At 55.5% G+C, this 19,402-nt stretch overlaps 1 protein-coding gene across 3 annotated transcripts in view; it reads left to right on the forward strand.

Moving 5' to 3' along the window:
• The window catches only part of TNFRSF1B (TNF receptor superfamily member 1B), a 44,603-nt gene that overhangs the window by 16,163 nt on the left and 9,038 nt on the right, over nucleotides 1–19,402 (forward strand). For all 3 annotated transcript variants that reach the window (XM_037729849.1, XM_017504489.2, XM_017504482.2), the window contains exons 2-8: nucleotides 8,536–8,635; nucleotides 10,656–10,784; nucleotides 11,237–11,386; nucleotides 11,833–11,926; nucleotides 12,171–12,406; nucleotides 13,315–13,392; nucleotides 14,011–14,045. In XM_037729849.1, coding sequence (XP_037585777.1) covers nucleotides 8,536–8,635; nucleotides 10,656–10,784; nucleotides 11,237–11,386; nucleotides 11,833–11,926; nucleotides 12,171–12,406; nucleotides 13,315–13,392; nucleotides 14,011–14,045 — 822 coding nt within the window. The remainder of the gene's footprint in view (nucleotides 1–8,535; nucleotides 8,636–10,655; nucleotides 10,785–11,236; nucleotides 11,387–11,832; nucleotides 11,927–12,170; nucleotides 12,407–13,314; nucleotides 13,393–14,010; nucleotides 14,046–19,402) is intronic.

Raw genomic sequence — 19,402 nt, forward strand, 5'->3', positions numbered from 1 at the left:
GCTCACTGCAACCTCCACCTCGTGGGTTCAAGCAATTCTCCTGCCTCAGCCTCCTGAGTAGCTGGGATTACAGGTGCGCACCACCATGCCCGGCTAATTTTTTGTATTTTTAGTTGAGATGAGGTTTCACCATGTTGGCCAAGCTGGTCCCGAACTCCTGACCTTATGATCTGCCCGCCTCAGCCTCCCAAAGTGCTGGGATTACAGGCATGAGCCACCACGCCTGGCCTCACAGCCATGTTGTCCTCTGGCTGGGCTGCTCACAGACCCTGGCCCCTGGGTTTTGGCGCCCCCATCCCCACCCAGACTCTTTGCTTTGGGGTCACATCACCCTTCCAGTGTTCCTCTGAGCAAAGTCCCTTTGAGCCAGCCCCAGGTCCCTGTCAAGGAGGGTCCCCTCTGGCCTGCTGCACTCTCTGCCTTCCTCTGCCCCACCAAGGCCTCCTTCCTGCCCTCACAGCAGGGGCCTGTCTTGGTCTCTGGATGAAGTAAGTCTTCCTGAGGAACAGGCCAGGAAGGGGGTGAACTCCCAGCCCCAAGAGTCACAGGTCAGCTTCCCCACACTTGCCTTTGAGGCAGAACGGAGGCTCCCTCTTGGTAAGGCCATGTAGCACCCACTAGAGCCAGACAGTTCGCTGCCCTGGGGTGTGTTCTTGCCTTGCCAGTTCTTGGGTAAGAGCAAGGCCGGAAGAGCCCAGTTCTCAGGTTCTGTAACGTGGGTCTCTGACCAGGACCAGTGCATGCCTCTTGCAGCGCCCCCATGGAGCCCCTAGGAATCTGGGGGAAGATGACGAACCCAAGTGAAGACCTCTCCACCTTTGCCCCTCACAAGAGCCCTTGGAATATGACTCCCATTTTACAGGTGACAATGCTGAGGCTCAGAGAAAGTCCATGACACCCCCAAATCCCCCGGACCCACTACCCTGACCTCCTGGCGGTGCACTGAGCATGACAGGCACCTCTCCATATGCACATAGACCCTCTACCCTAAGTAAGCGCTTCTGCAAGGCTGAGTGTCCAGCACACCCAGGAAAGGGGACAGTTCTGACCCTTTCCTCCCAGAGGTCACATGCTCGGGCTGCCCGCCCTGGGGGAAAGGGGATGAGGAGCAGAAGCTGAGCATGGAAACCCCCCCATCCACCCTCCACTCTCCCCAGAGACCCAGGGCCAGCCCAGCTCTGTCCTGCATCCCAGCCCCCACATCCCAGCTCGTGCTGTTTCTCCACCTCTCATATGGGTGGGCCACACACCACACAGCACCCCTGAGGTGTCATGAGGGACTGAGCCTTCGACACCCATCCTTAAGGACCCAGACCCGGTTCTTTTGCTTACATCATCAACCAGGCCCACACTGTCATTTTACAGGCAGAGAAACTGAGGCACAGAGAAGCTGGTTACTGCCCACAGCAGAGGGGACGCCTGAGTGTAGACACGGAGGACCTTTGGGGTAGGGGCGGGCCTGGGGGTTGAAACCCAGTCTTCCTGGCCAGGGAGGTAACGCAGGGCTTGAGGTGAGGAGGCCTCTTTGAGGTTCAGTTTCTTCATCTGTAACTTGGGAATAACAATAGAACTGACCTCGAGGGGGCCATGGGAGGATTCAGAGGGGCTGTGATGTTGGGCAGCTCTTCACGATGCCTGGTGTGAAGCAGGCTCCTAGGAGATGCTGCTGCTTTTTATTTTAAGACAGAGTCTTGCACTGTCGCCCGGGCTGGAGTGCAATGGTGCGACCTCGGCTCACTGCGACCTCCGCCTCCCAGGTTCAAGCGATTCTCCTTGCCTCAGCCTCCCAAAGTGCCGGGATCACCGGCGTGAGCCACCATACCCATCCCCCTGCTGCTGCTTCATCCTTACCCTCACTGACCTACTCCAGCCCCGGTGCCCTGACCTCCTGGCGTACACTGAGTGTGCCAAGCCCGTCTCCCTGTCACCCTGGCCCCGTCTCACGTCACCCGTTTCCTTAGCTCTTACCACCACCTTGAATTCTCTACTGAAAGTGCATGTGTCTTCACAGCTAAGACGGTAGCTTCCCCTGGGCAGGGATTTGATTTGTTCAATGCTGCTGTTTACCGAGCACCTGCACCACTAGGTGCTCAGCATGTTGGTTGAATGAATGAATGAATGAACGAATCACTGCTTTCACCTTTGCCCCTGACTTTCTCCATGGACCCTGGACAAGTGACTCGATCTCCCTGAGCTGTGAAATGGGCCCATGCACACCTGCTTTTTAGGGTGGAAGTGGGATTTTATACAGTGCCTGGAATCTGGCCTGGCCCATAGTAGGTGCTTAACAATTATCCCTTTGTTTTCTTTCCTCCCTGGAGGACCAAAGCCAAGACCTGGAGGAGCAATAGAATGGGCTTCTCCATCTGGGAGGGAGGCTGCATGGTGGGAGGGGCTGCTGAGGTTGGGCCTGTTTGACTCCTCCGCCCTTGGAGTCCTGGGTCTGTGTAGAGGAGGAAGGGAAGCTCTCTGGGCCCCAAGAGAAGGGAGGCAGGCCTGGGGATGGCAGGGATTGTAGGATTGCAGCTCTTCTGGGATGGCCTTGGGCACGCTGCTTTGCCTGTCTGAGCACCCGTGAATGTCAATGAGAAGACCAGACAGCGGGTCTACCGAGCACAGTTGCCCCTGGGAGATGGCAGGCGCTCCGTGCCCATGAGCCACCCCTAACTGCAGGCGCTACCTGTCTTAGAGGAGGGAGCCCAACCGGGAGGAGGGGAAATGGGAGCTGGGACTCAGATGCGAGGCGGCTTAGAGCCTGTGGGTGGGCCCTGATGGGCTTCCTATCCACGCTCCTCTATCCCCTTGCCGCCATCCTGGCCCTGGAACGGCCCAAAGTCTCTGGGAGACCAGGGGAGGTGGCCTGGCCTCTTTCCAGCTCCGTCATTTCATCTGTGAAATTGGCACAATCAGGCCTGCTGTCTATCTCTCTATATTTTCTTTCTTTTTTTTTTTTGAGGTGGAGTTTCGCTCTTGTTACCCAGGCTGGAGTGCAATGGCGCGATCTCGACTCACCGCAACCTCCGCCTCCTGGGTTCAGGCAATTCTCCTGCCTCAGCCTCCTGAGTAGCTGGGATTACAGGCACGCGCCACCATGCCCAGCTGATTTTTTGTAGTATTTTTTTTAGTAGAGACGGGGTTTCACCATGTTGACCAGGATGGTCTCGATCTCTTGACCTCGTGATCCACCCGCCTCGGCCTCCCAAAGTGCTAGGATTACAGGCTTGAGCCACCGCGCCCGGCTCTCTCTATATTTTCTATTGTCTGTCTATCTATCTATCTATCTGTCTGTCTGTCTGTCTGTCTGTCTATCATCTCTCATCTCTATCATCTGCTTTCTATCATCTCTCTGTTTGTCTGTCTGGCTATCTGTTTATCCTGTCTGTCTGTCTGTCTACCTATTTATCCAATCTATCCTCACCAATCCCCGCACCACTGGCTCTCAGATTCCCTGCCTGTTAAATAATGGTCAGTTAACCCTCATCAGTGGTTTTCAGTTTTTCACTTGGGGCCTCCATATTTTGGAAGGTTGTGGTTTGCTAAACAAGCTGTCTGAATTAAGTACTATCCAACTATTTCCTCATTTTAACATGTCAAAGATCCCCCGTGGGGATGGGTGAGGTGTGAATTGGAGCCTCCCCAACCCAAAGTGAAAGAACTGGAAGCTTCTGTAGCCCCTCATTTCCTAGAGAATGCTTGCCCTGTTTTGGGGACCTCCTGGGGGACCCCTGTGCTGACCGGAGGCAGGGAGGCCGATGGGCTCCCAGGCCTGTGGTTTGGGCCCAGCCCCCTGCTCCTGGAGACCGCTGCTGTGGAGGGAGTGACCTTTTGTTCTGCTTTGCCAAGGGGCTTTCTGTTCCTCATTGTTTAGAGGTGACAGGGCTGTGGGGTTTTTTTTTTATTGTCCAAGAGGATAAACAGGCCCCAGATTGCTCAAGGGAGCTGACCCCCTCTGCCGGCTACAGGGGCTGGAGCCACACAGAGCCAGGGAGGAAGTGCAGGGAGGGCCAGTCACAGCAAAGCTTCAGACAAGAGAGGAACCTGGAGGGGAGGAGGTGGGAGGCCACCCCTCAAACGGCCTGTGGGCCATGGGAGCCCAGCTGCCCGCCTTAGCGGCCAGGAGCTCTTGGCCACTGTTGCTCTTGAGAGCCCAAACTTGGCCACGGTGGGGCTGTTTCCCATCAGGCCTTTGGACCCTGACCGGAAACCCTTCTCCAGACAGGGTGGGATTTCTCGCTGCCGCCTGGAGCCGGCCTGGCCCTGTGGTTCTCAGGCCCTGGAGGAGTGAGGGCTTCCCCTGGTTACCCCGAGGGCACTCGGGGATGAAGTGGGGATGAAGCCCGTGGGCTGCAGGATTCCCACGAGACCTGTGCTGGCCACTCCGAGGGGTGGGGGGCTGCCAGGGAAGAGGTACAGCCCCTCCCTGCCTGAGGGATGCGATCTGAGGGAAGAGGCAGCTGCATCTGGGAGGCCGTGCAATCAGAGGGGGGAGGCACAGCCCCTGGTCTTGGGGAACTGCCCAGCAACAGGGAAGGCAGTTTGGGGGTTTGCTGAGGGCCAGGCAGCCCCTCTGCCATTAGTACTCAATGGAATGACTTGTGCAGAGGGAGCTTCGGAAGCTGTCGCTACTCTGGGTTAGGGGCTCCTGCAGTCTTCTGATGCCAGGTCTTGGCCGTGAGCCCCTCCGCCACCCCCCCCACCCCGTCACCTTGCTCAATCCAGGAGCCGAGATCCGCAGAGTGTGTTCCGCAAAGGGGCATGAGAATCAGCGTGATTTCCTTTTCCTTTTTCTTTTTTCACCAGTACGGCTTTGGGCCCACCCCTGAGATTCTGCACTTGTTTGGGGGGTGGGGGTTGGCATTCATAACGGGTGCCCCCGGGTGCTTTGGACACAGGCAGTGAGCCCCCCCCACACTGTGGGAAGCCCTGAGAAGGCTTCTCCTTTTTTTTTTAGGGTGCCTGGGAGTCTACTCCAGCAGCAAACGGGGGTTGGGGGGAGGAGTACTAGGGCCAAGTGGTCATGGGAGCTTCGTGCCCAGGCGAACTGAGGCTCCAGGCGGGTGTTGAAGTGACTTCTTCAGACCCTGTTATGCAGCATGCTTCCCACTGCCCGTGCCCAGACCTCACTGGAGCTGATGGGCATGGGGTGGGCGTGGGGCGGGCCTGGGGTGGGCCTCCAGGGCAGGTCAGGGTGGAAGGTGCGTCTGTGTTGGAGCTTTGTGGCCCTGGTGCTGGAGTTAGATCCCTCCAGGAAAGGACATTGTAACTCAGCCCACAGTTGAGACTAGCAGCTGCTGAGTGCGGCCGCCCTGTGAGGCTGTGGGGAACAGCTAAGGGTGAGCCCCAGCCTGCAGCCTCAGGGAGGCTTCCCATCTAGCGGGGGGCCCAGGTGGGCAACCCCATGGCAGTGCTGTCAGCCGAGAGCCGTGAGGGAGGAAGGCGGGGGCCCTGGGCCGGGTGACTCATTCAGGGTGGGGTGCGGGCTGGAAGCCTTCAGGAGGGAGGCTGCTGCCTGAGCAGGGTTCCCAAGGTACACATGGAATTTGCCACAGGAAGCACCAGGCCGTTTCAGAGGCAGAAGTCAGCTGGGGCAAAGGCCTGGGAGCCAGAAGAGCGGCAGATTGCTCTGCGGCCGGAAGCCCCAGCTCCTGTGGGTCATTCCCGCTGAGGGCTTCCAGCTGTGAGCGCCAAGCGGGCGTATGCAGCCAGGGCAGGCTGGTGCTGCCTGCCAGGCAGAGGGGTAGACAGCTGGGTTTCCCGGCCTGCTTGTCACTCGCTGTAGGAGCAGCCAAGGGCTCAGCAGCCCCAGACTCCGGGCAGTCCTGACTCCCAGGCAGTGCTGTGAGGAACTGGAGGAGGAGGAACACTCAGCCCGCCTGTCACCTTGCCTGGTGGAAATCTGGCCAGGTCTGCACTGGCCCAGTGGTGCTGGGTGTCATGGCTCGGACTGGCTTGTTGACAGCTCAGCTGTCCAGGGTGACAGGTCTGGTTTGTTAAATATTTTCAATATCTTCCCTGCTCCTGTATGTTAGGTACTGGAGTCCAGAAAGGTTAAGGCACTTGCCTAAGGGCACACAGCCACTAAGTGGTGGAGTGAGAATTTGAAACCAGTTCTTTCTGACTCCCTCTATCCTGTCCATCACTTGTTCAGCAAAGGTTGTGGATCTCAATCTTTTTTCCTTTTGTTTTGAGACAGAGTCTCACTCTGTCACCCAGGCTGGAGTGCAGTGGTGCAATCTCGGCTCACTGCAACCTCCGCCTCCCTGGTTCAAGTGATTCTCCTGCTTCAGCCTCCCGAGTAGCTGGGATTATAGACGCACCACTGCACCCAGCTAATTTTTGTAATTTTAGTAGAGACAGGGTTTCACCATGTTGGCCAGGATGGTCTCGATCTCTTGACCTTGTGATCTGCCCTCCTAGGCCTCTCAAAGTGGTGGGATTACAGGCGTGAGCCACCGCACCGGCCTGATCTCAATCTTGTACTGGCCACTTGCTGCTGGCAATGCAGTGGGGAGTGTGCTGGCCCTGGTCTGACCTCCTAGAACTGCCCTTTGGTTATTTCCAGGTGCTGCGTCTGTGGGGGGGCCCTGAAGGACTTGGGGTGTGTGTACACCCTCTTTGCTTGTGCAGATGTGTGCACATCCATGTTTGCCTACACGTCAATGTCTCCGATCTGGCTTGCTCTCAGCCTGGTAGAGGTGGCTAATTAATGCTTGTCCCTGAAAGCCTGGACTGCCAACCCCAATCTTTCAGGAGAGAAGGCAGGACGCAGGGGTTTGTTGCCAGGGGTCCTGGGAAGGCACAGTGGACATTGCTGCCACCCTGCACTCCCAGAGGGTCACTCAGAGACCCGAGGGAGGAGGGTTCTGTGTCTGCCCCTCTGCCCAGGGCTGCAGCTTCTCTGGGCAGGTTTGCTTTTCTCTTTTCTCCCTCTTTTTTTTTTTTTTTGAGACGGAGTTTCACTCTGTCAACTAGGCTGGAGTGCAGTAGTGATATCTCAGCTCACTATAACTCCTCCTCCCAGGTTCAAGGGATTCTCCTGCCTCAGCCTCCAGATTAGTTGGGATTACAGGCAATCACCATCATGCCCGGATAATTTGGTATTTTTAGTAGAGGCAGGGTTTTGCCATGTTGGCCAGGCTGGTCTTGAACTCCTGACCTTAAATGATCCGCCTGCTTCAGTCTCCCAAAGTGCTGGGATTACAGGCGTGAGCCACCGCGCCCCGTTGTCTTTTCGTTCGTCACATTGTTCATCTCTTCACGGAGGCATCCAGCACAGTGGTTGAGATTGTGAGCTGTGAAGTCAGGCAGGACACAGATCCAAACCCTCCTCTGTCACTTACTGGCTGTGGGACCTTGGCCAGGTGACCTGTCCTCTCAGGCCTCGGTTTCCTGTTCTGTAAAATGGCTGCAGTAGGGAAACCGTCTCCGTCTTCATTGGGTGGTTGGAAACTCTTGCTGAGACCACACACCTGTCTCAGGTAGGGTCTTTCAGAAGCAGAGCCCGAGGCAGGGATCTTTGTGAAAGTGATTTACTAGGGAAGGCTCCCAGGAAGGCAGGCAGGACAGGGCAGGGGAGGGGGTCTAGCAGGGGTGTTGTCACCAGCTTCAGCCTGACACCACGGGGGTGGCTCTGGACCATGAATTGTACTAGGGTGGGTCCCACTTTGAGATTGTGGAGGATTCATTATCAGCCAATACCTGCAGCAGCTGGGGGAGGGGTGCCCTGCTGGCAGAAGGGGTCTGAGAGGGTTGCAACAGCACCCACCAACTCGAGCAGCCGAAGCACTTAGAACAGTGCCTGGAAACAATTGTCACGGTCATCAACATTCATTTAATGAGTACCAGCTCTGTGGTGGGTCCCCTGTGAGAAGTTGAGGGTCTAGAAGATGACAAGACTGCCACCTCTGCTGTCTGCACGAGTGCGTGTGTACATGTGTGTGTGCATACATACCCACAGGGGGTGGAAGGCCAAGCAAGTAACCGTTCCAGAACAATGAGATGACTGGTAGAGGGGTCATATTCCCACATTTAAAGAGAGCCCAGAGAAGGAGGAGGAGCTTGAATTAGCCTGGGGGAAGTAGGGAGGGCTTCCCGGAGGAGGCAGCACTCAGCTTGAATGACAAAGGGTTGTTTCTGGTGAGGGAGGAAAGGGGAGGCATCCTTGGCGGAGGGTGGCTTGTGCTCAGGACTCTGGTTCTCTGTGACCACTGTCTTCTGGACATCTGCCCCACGTAGTGTTAGGGGTCACCCAGCACTGGAGAAGATCTGAAGACGGCCCCGCCCTCTGACCAGCAGACTCAGCGCCTCTGCCTGCAGACACGAGTATGCTGCACGGAGGCGGGGACACAGGGGAGGTAAAAGAAGCCACAAACTCTTCTTCCCCTATCCTGCTCCAGAGGGAGAAACCTCCCCATCGTCATCAGTGCAGCCTGGCAGGGGGAGGGTCAAACATTTGCAGGGCAGGGACCTGGGCATCAGGCACGGCGGAACTCAGGGGTGGCCCTGTTGATGGCGGTCTTCCCTTCTTCCTTCCAGGTGACATTTACACCCTATACCCCAAAGCCCGGGAGCATGTGCAAGATCAACGAATACTATCACCAGACAGTTCAGAGGTGCTGCAGCCAGTGTCCGGCGGGTGAGAGCAGCTGCTAGGGGCCCGAGGCCGTGCCCTGGAGGAGTGTGTGTGTACAGGGGCTGGGGCACAGAGGCGTGGCCCTTGATTCGTACTGAGCTCCGAGTTCTATGCACTGGCCCGTGCTCCTTGTTGCTTCTGGGCCTGTGAACTCTCCCTGGCATACTTTCCAACTCCCTTTCACTGATTAACTCTGTCCTTTAGACCTCAGCTGAAGATGTCCCCTCTTCCAGGAAGGCTGCCTGCCCCACATTGCCGAGCTGGAGGAGGAGAAGGAGGAGGAGCCCAAAATAGTCCTGGGGGAGTCAGGGAGGGCTTCCTGGAGGTGGCAGCACAGCACTCAGCTTGAAAGACAAGTGCTGCCTCCTTTGAGCTCTCCCTGGCCCCCGATGTTCCCATGGCAGTTCTTTCCTTGCTGTGTGATTATAGCCCGGTCCCTCTTCCTGTTGCCCCCACTGCAGGTTCCCTCCAGGGCAGGGATTGTGGCTTGTTTTCTCCTGAATCCACAGCAGGTGGCCCAATGCCATGTAGGCACTTGGCGCATATTTGACTGACTCTGTGAATGCCTACCCATTTCACAGATGGTAGACCTGAGGCCCAGCCATGGTCAGGCCAGTTAGCCTGACTCCCAGTGCCCTCCATCCATTTATTTGTTTCTGCATTCATTCATGTCCTGTTTATACGGCACCTGCTGTGTGTTCTAAGTCCTGGGAATACACAGAGCACAGGGCAGACAAAACCCTTGCCCTCATGGGGTCTGCATTTTAATGGAGGACGCAGACAGATACATTAGGAGATGTATAGTCCCGTCTGTCTGTACGTGCTGTAGAAAGACAAGGTCAGGTAAGGCGGGGGAGACAGAGCGGGACATCTTGTTTTACACAGGGTGGTCTGGGAAGGTCTCTCTGAGGAGGTGACATTTGGGCAGGGCCCTGTAGGAGGTGAAGGGCAGGTCATACACATGTACAGGGAACAGTGTGCCAGGAGGAAGCAACAGCATGTGCGAAGGCCTTGAAGTCGGAGCCTGTTTGGTGAGCTTGAGGAACAGCAGGGCCAGCGTGTGTGGCCCAGGATGAGGGAGGCCGAGTACGGTAGGTGAGGAGGAGGAGGAAGTGAGCAGGGACCATGGGAAGGAGTTGAGATTTTATTCTCTCTGGGAGCCAATGGGGGGCTCTGAGCCATTACCTTGAGATGTAGGTGGGCATATGAGCACCTGTCGCCATCCACAGCCGTCTTAAGACACCACAGGGAAAGTGACTCTTCTTTCTTCTATTAACTGGAAGGGTCTCTTTATTAAGAAGTTACTAGAGAGGCTGAGGAGGGTGGATCTCTGGAGTCCAGGAGTTTGAGACCAGCCTTGCCAACTTGGTAAAACCCCATCTCTACTAAAAATACAAAAATTAGCTGGGTGAGGCGGCAGGTGCCTGTTATCCCAGGTACTCAGGAGGCTGAAGCAGGAGAATTGCTTGAACCTGAGAGGTGGAGGTTGCAGTGAGCTGCACTCTAGCTTGGGCCACAGAGCGAGATTCTGTCTAAAGAAAAAAAAAAGAAGTTACTGAGTCAACTTTTTTTAAAGGTTTCCCTCGGTGTGTCCCCATCCCTGGCATGCCTTCTCTCCAGGCCCATGTCCTTTTCCTTGGTAGGATTCAAGGGACTACATTCTTATTACCTGTTCTAGCTGTCATTCATGCTCTTAGGTAGAGAATGTTAGCCATCTCTCAAGAAGGAAGAAACTGGCAACCTAGTTCTTAATAAAGTGTGATTGGCTGATAATAGGCCTGCAGTGGTGGAGGTTCAAGCATCTGGAAAGAGCAGAGAGGAATGTGTTTTTGAGCAGAAGGGGTTCAGAAATGGCATGATAGCTGGTGCAATACTAGATGGGGGATGATTCCGAGGAATTGGAACTCCACAGAATAGCCTTCCCAGCTAGGCTTCAGAACTCTGGACTTTGTGGGGACAGTGAATGAGCCCGGAGTCCCGGCAGAGCCCACCCCGCTGAGACCTCTGGCCCTTGTTTCCTTAGGCCAACATGCAAAAGTCTTCTGTACCAGGACTTCAGACACTGTGTGTGACTTCTGCGAGAACAGCACATACACTGAGCTCTGGAACTGGCTTCCCGAGTGCTTGAGCTGCGGCTCTCCCTGTAGCTCTGGTGAGTAGGTTCAGAGAGAGGGGCCCTTGCACCCCCGCCTCCAGCATCCCCTCCCCCAGCTCCAGCCTCTGGCTTCCAGCTGCCTGGAGTTAGCCCAGGCTGGCTGTTGGAAGTGGCACAGGAGCAGCTGTTTACCCCTACCTCTGGTATTTTCCTCTTCTGTCTCACCAAAGCCTCTTCGCAGCCCCATGGGGCAGGCAGTGGGAGAGCCGTGCCCACGTGAGGGTTGAGGAGGCGGTACGTGGGAGAGTGGTGTGCATGCTCGTGCCGGGAGGAGCAGGGCTGCGGGTTCTTCTCCGGGACTCTGGACGGTGTTGTGTGTGCCCCATGCTGAGGCGGTCTGCCAGCCTCCTGGAGATCAGCGCTGTCCGGGGGGTGCTGGGCTGGCTGGGAGGGCAGCGTGGATGTGACAGAGGCAGGCATGACTGTGGGCTGCCCTCTTACTCCTCTAGACCAGGTGGAAACTCAAGCCTGCACTCAGCAACAGAACCGCATCTGCGCCTGCATGCCTGGCTGGTACTGCGCACTGGGCAAGAAAGAGGGGTGCCGGCTGTGCTCGCCGCTGCGCAAGTGCGGCCCGGGCTTCGGCGTGGCCAAACCAGGTACGGGGTGGGGCTCACGGTCCTTGGGGATGCCCTGGGGCCTCTCCTTTGTAGACATCCCTGCTGTGTCATGGGCGTCCGCCCATTCCTTAGTCCAGCTGGGGACACTGTCCGTGGTGGCCAGGTGCTGGCTACCCATCTGTCTGACTACCGTTTGTTCTTCCTGCCAGCACTCCTGATTAGCACCTCTTGTGTACTGGGCCCAGGGGACCCAGATATGAATGAGACCAAGCCCTAAGCTACTGGAAAGTTAGGTGATGCTGCAGGAAGATGAACTCACAACTCTACACGCCAGTCTCGTGCATGTGTGTACAGGCGTGTGTGTGTGTGTAAGGAGCAGAGGTGCAGACAGAGGTCCTTGGGCCTCTTAGACCTCTCCTAGGGCTCTAATGCCAAGGCCCAGCTGTCCCACAGAGTTTTTGACAAGTTCCAATTGTTCCCCGAAGGAACTGAAAAATCAGACGTGGTGTGCAAGCCCTGCGCCCCAGGGACTTTCTCCAGCACGACTTCATCCACAGATATTTGCAGGCCCCACCAGAGGTGAGTAGCTGAGTCCTTTGGTTCGGGAGGAGCAGGGAGGGGCTGTCCGTGGGTGACTGTGGGTCCTGGACACAGAGCCACAGCCTTGCCCTGGAAGGCAGGATGCATAGGGAGGTGGAGGAGGGAGAGGAAGCGGTGTCTCCGAGTCAGTCTCCTATCCTGCCTGCCGGGTCCTGTGAATGAGCCCAGCCACGGAGCCACTCTGTCCTCTGCTGCCTCCTGACCAAGCCTCCTCCTCCCGCAGATGTAACCTCGTGGCCATCCCTGGGAATGCAAGCATGGATGCAGTCTGCCTGTCGGAGTCCCTCACCCAGAGCACGGCCCCAGGCCCGGCACACCCACAGCAGCCAGTGTCCACACGATCCCCGAACACAAAGCCAACTCCAGGGCCCAGCATGGCTCCAAGTACCTCCTTCCGGATCCCGATGGGCCCCAGCCCCCCAGCTAAAGAGAGCACTGGCGACATCTCTCTTCCAGTTGGTAAGTCACGAGAAAGCTCATTCATTCACTCCTTTTTTTCCTGTCTGCTTGTCTTTCTTTTCCTTCCTTCCTTCCTTCCTTCCTTCCTTCCTTCCTTCCTTCCTTCCTTCCTTCCTTCCTTCCTTCTTTTCTTTTTTCTTTCTTTTCTTTCTCTTCTTTCCCCTAGTTTTACTGAGAGCCCACTGTGAGCTGGACCTGGTGCCCTGCCCTGGGATAGGATACAGGTGGCAGTGAGACTGCTTTAACCCCAACACCTGGTGCTATCATTCAAAATCCCTAAGTGGGCGGGCTGGGCGCAGTGGCTCGCACCTGTAATCCCAGTGCTTTGGCAGGCCGAGGGTTTGATATCAGCCTGGATAACATAGCGAGACCCCATTTCTATAAAAAAATTAAAAAGTTATTTGGGTGAGTTGGTGCCTGTTGTCCCAGCTACTCAGGGGGCTGAGGTGGGAGGATCCCATGAACCCAGGAATTTGAGGCTGCATTCAGCTATGATTATGCCACTGCACTCCAGCCTGGGTGACCAGTGAGGCCCTATCTCTAAAAAGGAGAAAAATAAAATAAATCCTTGGATTGGGGAGAGATGGGGTCAGCAATTCACCTGAATTTGCTGCTATTTCTGATGAGCCCCTTAGGCGGAGGAGACTGGGCTGGGCCAGGTCACCGCCGGGGCTTCCTTTCTGGGGTTAGAACTGCATCAGGTCAGGGGTCTCAAAATGGTGGCCCTGAGGCTGAATGAGGCCCACAGACATGATTGCTCTGTAACTGGATTTAAGAACCTCCAGCCTAGACTTGCCCCTCACTTGCAATGACCTGAACCACCTTGGGGGCTCCTGACTTACCTGCCTGGCCCCTGGTATGTTTGAGTTTGTTTTTTGTAGCTGTCTGAGCTTCTCATTTCTTTCTAGGACTGATCGTGGGTGTGACAGCCTTGGGTCTACTAATAATAGGAGTGGTGAACTGTGTTATCATGACCCAGGTGAAAAGTAAGAGTCCATCCTTCCTTCCTTCATCCACTTGTTCAGGAAGCTTTGGTGGGGTGCGTACTGTGAGTCCAATACCAGGCATAGCCTTAGGGGTCAGGCAGAGGTGGACATGGGAGTCCTTGTTCTGTAGGAGCTTAGGGCCTGGGGTAGAAGGCACCTCTGCTAACTTAATTAATAAAGGCAAGAGGTGATCAGGGTTTTTCAAAGAGTTGGAGTTCAGGATTCCTCTCCAGGAAGCGTGGGGGATTCCGGATTCCTCTCCAAGAAGTGTGGGGGATTTGGGATTCCTCTCCAGGAAACCTAGGGGATTCAGGATTCCTCTCCAGGAAGCCTGGGGCCTCTGAGCTGGGTAAGATCTCGATGGGTGGAGTCTGCGCAGGAAAGGATGTGCATCCTCAGTGGAAGTGTGGATGGCACAGGTGGGGGTTGGAGAGTGGCTGGGATGGTGGTGGGTAGAGTTGGGCGGGGGCATCTGTGGACCTTGTCTGGCAGGCAATTGCTCCCTGCAGGGCCGGGCCCCTCTGCTGGTTCTGTTGGGCCCCACTCTGCCCTCCTACTTAGGACAGATGTGCCTGAGGAAGTCACTCTCCCTTACTTGTCCCCTTCTCCCCTTTATAGAGAAGCCCTCCTGCCTGCAGAGAGAAGCCAAGGTGGTGAGTGTCTCCACTGCCCTCTCCCTCCTCTTCCCTGGGTCTCCTTCCTGGTGGGCTGGGCTGTTACAGAGGAAGTAGTGGATTCTGTCATTGGTCTGTCCAGTGTCAGGAGGTGGGCAGAGCCCTGGGAGCCGGCGTTAAGACTGGGGAGTCAGGCAGCCCTCCATGGGCTAACAGAGACTGTGAATGTGAAATGCCCCGGCAGAGAGCAGAGGCCTCCGTGGCGTTCATGGCAGGCACGTGGTGGCGAACCCACAGTGTAACCTTGAACGGTTGTGAAATTGCTCTATGGCTACTTCCTTACCGTGACATGGGGGTTGTGCCTGCTCGATCCAGCTTGCAGGGCGGTGGCATTCGGTCAGCTGACAATGATGTTTCTCATTGCCTCCAATGTGTACAGAGCACTTTCTCAGACAGCAGTGGTTTTCAAACTGAATTCTGGGGTGGCCCGGTGTCCCACAGAGGGCCCTTGGGCATGGGGGACGTGGTCCTCTCTCAGGTTTGAGGTAGAGGTTGTGTGGCTGGGTCCTGGGTCCTCCCAAAGCAGCTCACCTTTGATCTGTTTTTATAAAGTAGGGTCTGTGAAGGCTTTTTATAAGAGACAGACCAATAATGTCATATCATCTGATTTCATTCATTCTTCATTAGGAAGGCATTTGGCTGCAAGTAACCCTAAACCTACAGGTGACTTTAGGCAAAAGGACTTTATTTCTCTTGCATTCTAAGAAGTCAAGGGGTTGGTGTCTGCTGGGATGGCTTCCATTGTCCCCTCGCATGGAGCTAGCAGGACCCCAGGCTCTGTCATCTTTAGTGTGTTGACTTTTGTTTTCTTGTGTGTGGCCTCATGTCATAAGATGGTGATTATCACTTCATCTGTGACTGTAAGTGTGAGGTGCAAAGAAGGAGAGGGTGGCCAGGCCAGCTATGGTGCCCTTATCAGTAAATCAGACCCCTTCCCTGAAGCCCCGGGTAGACTTCTTTCATCTCACTGGCCAGACTGTGTCATGTGACCACCCCTAGCTGCAAGGGAAGCTGGGGAAGGGGGTGCTTTGCTTTTCCAGCCTCCATGGAGGAGGAGGACAAGGGAGAGGGGTTGGAAGTGGGTTCGAGGTGAGCCAGAACACGGGTTTGTCACTGCCTTGCACCTGATAGGCAGGTCGGGTTTTTTACCCAATTTGACAGATGAGAAAACAGAGTCTAGTGAGTTTTCTCTACCCCAGGGGCAGGTAGAGAAAAAGTTTCTCAACCTCATGGATATTTGAGACAAGATCTTAAGGAATGCCAAAGTAGGAGGATTGTTTGAATCTAGGAGTTCAAGACCAGCCTGGGAAACACAGTGAAACCCTATCCCTAAACAAAATTAAATTAAATATTTTTTAAAAAGATCTTGGGCCAGGCACAGTGGCTCACGCCTATAATCCCAGCACATCGGGAGGCTGAGGTGGATGGATCACTTGAGGTCAGGAGTTCAAGACCAGTCTAGCCATCATGGTAAAACCCCATCTCTACTAAAAACACAAAAATTAGCCAGGTATGGTGGTGGGCGCCTGTAGACCCAGCTACTTGGGAGGCTGAGGCAGGAGAATCATTTGAACTTCGGAGGTGGAGGCTGCTGAGATCATGCCACTGCATTCCAGACTGGACGATAGAGCAAGACTCTGTCTCAAATAAACAAACAAAGAATCTTACTTAGTTGTGGGGCCTGTCCCAGGCTGTTCTGCAGCATCCTTGGCCTTTATTCGCTTAGATGCCAGTCGCATTCCTACTCCAGTGGTGACAACCACAAATTCTCCAGACATCGTCAAGTGTCCCCTGGGGGGCAAAATCACCCCCAGATGAGAACCACTGCTCGAGGGAACAGCTCAGCCCTGGGGGCCCAATGCCTGAAATTTATACAAGGTGTTTGAAATCAGACAGGCTAATTTCATCCCCTGATTTTGCTGACAAGGAGAGATGCAGAGGGAAAGTGAGCTGCTCTAGGTGGCATGGCAATGTCTCTGGACTCCATCCCAGGGCTCTCTGCCCTGCCCTGCAGTATTTCAGTGGGGAGCAAACTTTCTCATTCCCCTGGAGAGTGAATTTCACTGCCCCCTTTCTCCCTTCAATTCAGTGACACTGATGGTTGCCACCTGGTGGCACACATAGAGCAGGTGTCTGCCCCAAGCTCTACCACAGCAGCCAGCTGCCTCCTTCCCTTTCCCCACCAAGCATTTCTCAATCCTCTGTGCACTGAAGATGTCCTGGGTGTGGCCCAGTGGCCTCTGCTTCCCCTTTCCCTTTTTTTTTTTTTTTTTTTTTTTTTTAGACAGCTCTGTCACCCAGGCTGGAGAGCAGTGGCGCAATCTTGGCTCACTGCAGCCTCCGCCTCCCAGGTTCAAGTGGTCACCCCGCCTCATCCCGAGTAGCTGAGACTACCGGCATGCGCCACCATGCCTGGCTAATTTTTCTACTTTTAGTAGAGACAGGGTTTTGCCATGGCTGATCTCAAACTCCTGGCCTCAAGTGATCTGCCCACCTCGGTCTCCCAAAGTGCTGGGATGATACGCGTGAGTCACCGCATCCAGCCGCTTTTCCTTTCACTGTTCCTTTTAGTGTTCACTGAATGTGAGTGAGTCAAGTATTTGTTAAGTACCCCAGTGGTGTGCTGATGACAGCTGTCTAGTGAGAAAAAAACCCCAAACCCTAAGTTGTGGTGTTTGCTGATTTCTGTGGTATAAATACCCCCACTGTGGCCAATTTCAAACTCCCAAGACCTTCCAGAATATGGAGTTGGGAAGAGATGTGCACAGACCTGGGCTCATCACAGCATAATCCTGGCTGAGCCCTGCCAGGCTCTTTGTCACTGAGTCCCCACGCATCCCTGAGGGGCAGGGAGCATCATCACCCCCATTTTACAGAGGAGGAAACTGAGACTCAGGGAGGTTCTGATTCTCCTGTAGGATTAGATCATTAGGTGAGTGGTATGGCCCAGGTTTGAATCAGGTTTATGCCCATGTCCCACGCTACTCCTCAACCAGCAGCTAGTCCTGCTCAGAGGCCAGTGGAGAGTCCTCTGGAGCTGGGCTGCTGGGCTTAGAGTGTGGACTCCCACCCACCTGCTCCTCCTGCCACAGAAAGAACACCCAGGGCATGGGAGACAGTGGCGTCTCTTTGTTTAGAAAACACCAGCGGGTGAGCTTACCACAGTCACCCCCACGGACACACTCATGCACGGGCCACGTCTGATAACAGGCACCAACATGTATTAGGTGTTGAACGGATGCCAGGCATTGTGCCCAGTGTTCTGTATTCTCTCTGTCTCTTTTTTTTTTTTAGACGGAGTCTTGCTCTGTCACCAGGCTGGAGTGCAGTGGCACGATCCTGGCTCACTGCAACCTCTGCCTCCTGGCTTCAAGCAATTCTCCTGCCTCAGCCTCCTGAGTAGCTGGGACTATAGGCACGCGCCACCATGCCCGGCTGATTTTTGTATTTTTAGTAGAGACAGGGTTTCACCATGTTGGCCAGGGTGATCTGGATCTCTTGACTTTGTGACCCGCCTGCCTCGGCCTTCCAAAGTGCTGGGATTACAGGTGTGAGCCACCACGCCTGGCTCATTCTTATCTCACAGCCATGCTGCCATGTGCAGGCAGAAGATTCTTGCTCCCCGCCCCATATGGCCCAGGAACCATGGGCCCAGAGAAGTGAGTAATTTTCCCAGTATGGCACAGCTAATGAGAGTGCCCCTCCTTGCCACTCCGGCAGACACTCACTACACCACTCACAGATAGGCACACATGTCCCCTGACATAGACACATGTGTGCACGCTTCACACACCCTCACGCCTGTAGACACAGGTGTGTGCGCCTTGTGAACACAGACAGACAGACCCAGCAGGAACCTGGAGGACCTGGCCGATGGCTCTGCTGGGTCTCTGCTTCTGCCCAGCGGGACTGGGCCGGGAGCCGCTAGGCACTGAGGGTGCTGCCTGATTGGCTGAGATCCTGTGTTTTGAATGAGGTTCCTTAGTACTTGGCCCTCTTGGGGTCCCAGCCCAAGGAACAGGGCGTGGGTAGCTTCTGCACTTGGGAGGAGGGAGGTGGCTGTGACCTTTGGGGAGTTTTGTTCTGCCTGGCTGTAGCCACCAGCAGAGGGGGTGGGGCACAGGCCGGAAAAAGCCCTTCTGTGGGGTTGTGAGGAGTGACGCTTGGATGCTCCTCCTCCCCTTCCAGGCTCAGAGCAGGGCTGGGGGGTGGTCGTGGGCAGTGGCCAGGGTCAGACCACCTGGGTGGAGGTTCAGCATGAACTTGAAATGTCTCCAAAACTGGGAATTCAGCCTAGGGAGGGTGCAGGGATCCTGGGGAAGCTGGTCTGGGTTGGTCCTGCTCCTGCCACGGACCAGCCGTGTAATGCTGAGCTTGGTGCTCACTGTCTCTGGGCCTCTGTGGCCTGCACAGGATCCCTCCAGTCCCGAGTAAGAGGTTGCGGGCTGGCCTCCGGGAACTGAGAGTGCAGGCGGCGCTCAGGTGTCGCTCAGGTGTTGGAGAAGCCATGGGAGCCAGGGCTGCAGTGATTGAGCAGAGGGGACCTGGCACTCACATCTGTTCTCAGACCACATCCGGAATGGTAGCTCCCTCTGGAGGAAGGCAGGAGGCCCCAGCGTTTCCTGGGGGACTGTGGTGCCTGCGCTGCTCTCTCCACCCCTGCAGCAAACGCCACCCCCCTCGCCTCCCTCTCCTCTCATCAGCCCTTCACTCATCTCTACCCTTTTGCTGCCTGGGACCCTTGTTTCCATCCTGGGCAGGCCAGGGGCCAGGGAAGCCATTGAGAGCATGGCCCCTGACATCTCCTTTTTTGCCGGGATTGGCAGTCTCCCAGAACTCCCAGGCAAGGGCACGAGCGCCTGGCCAGTCACTGGGAATAGACAACAGCCTGGGAGAGGAGTTTCCAGCCTCTCTCCAGTGTGGGCGTCTGGAAATGGGGACCTTGCCTTGAGCCTCCAGAGCTGAAAGCCCAGACACCAAGGAAAGGCACTGTGGGATTTAGCCCAGCCATAGTGTGTCCTCGCCATGACCCTGGGCAAGTAACTCAACCGCTCTGTGCCTCAGTTTCCACAAAGCAGTGATAACACCGGGCTGTTGGAAGAATCCATATAGATAGTATCTGGAGGGACTTAGGTACAGTGCATGGCATTGGGTGGCGCTCAAATGTCAGCTAATATTATGATTATTCTGTGGGGAGAAGACATTAGGGGAAGTCTCAAAGCAGCCTGTGAGCGACTCTGGAACGGGAGGCTGAGGCAGTGCAGCAGAGGGTCTCAAATGCGAGAGCTCTCTGCCCTGGAGCGACCGAGCAGAAGGGTCTGCACTCTCACTCTGTT

The sequence above is a fragment of the Cebus imitator genome, unplaced genomic scaffold, assembly GCF_001604975.1.
Source record: "Cebus imitator isolate Cc_AM_T3 unplaced genomic scaffold, Cebus_imitator-1.0 Scaffold15, whole genome shotgun sequence".
Taxonomy (NCBI): Eukaryota; Metazoa; Chordata; class Mammalia; order Primates; family Cebidae; genus Cebus; species Cebus imitator.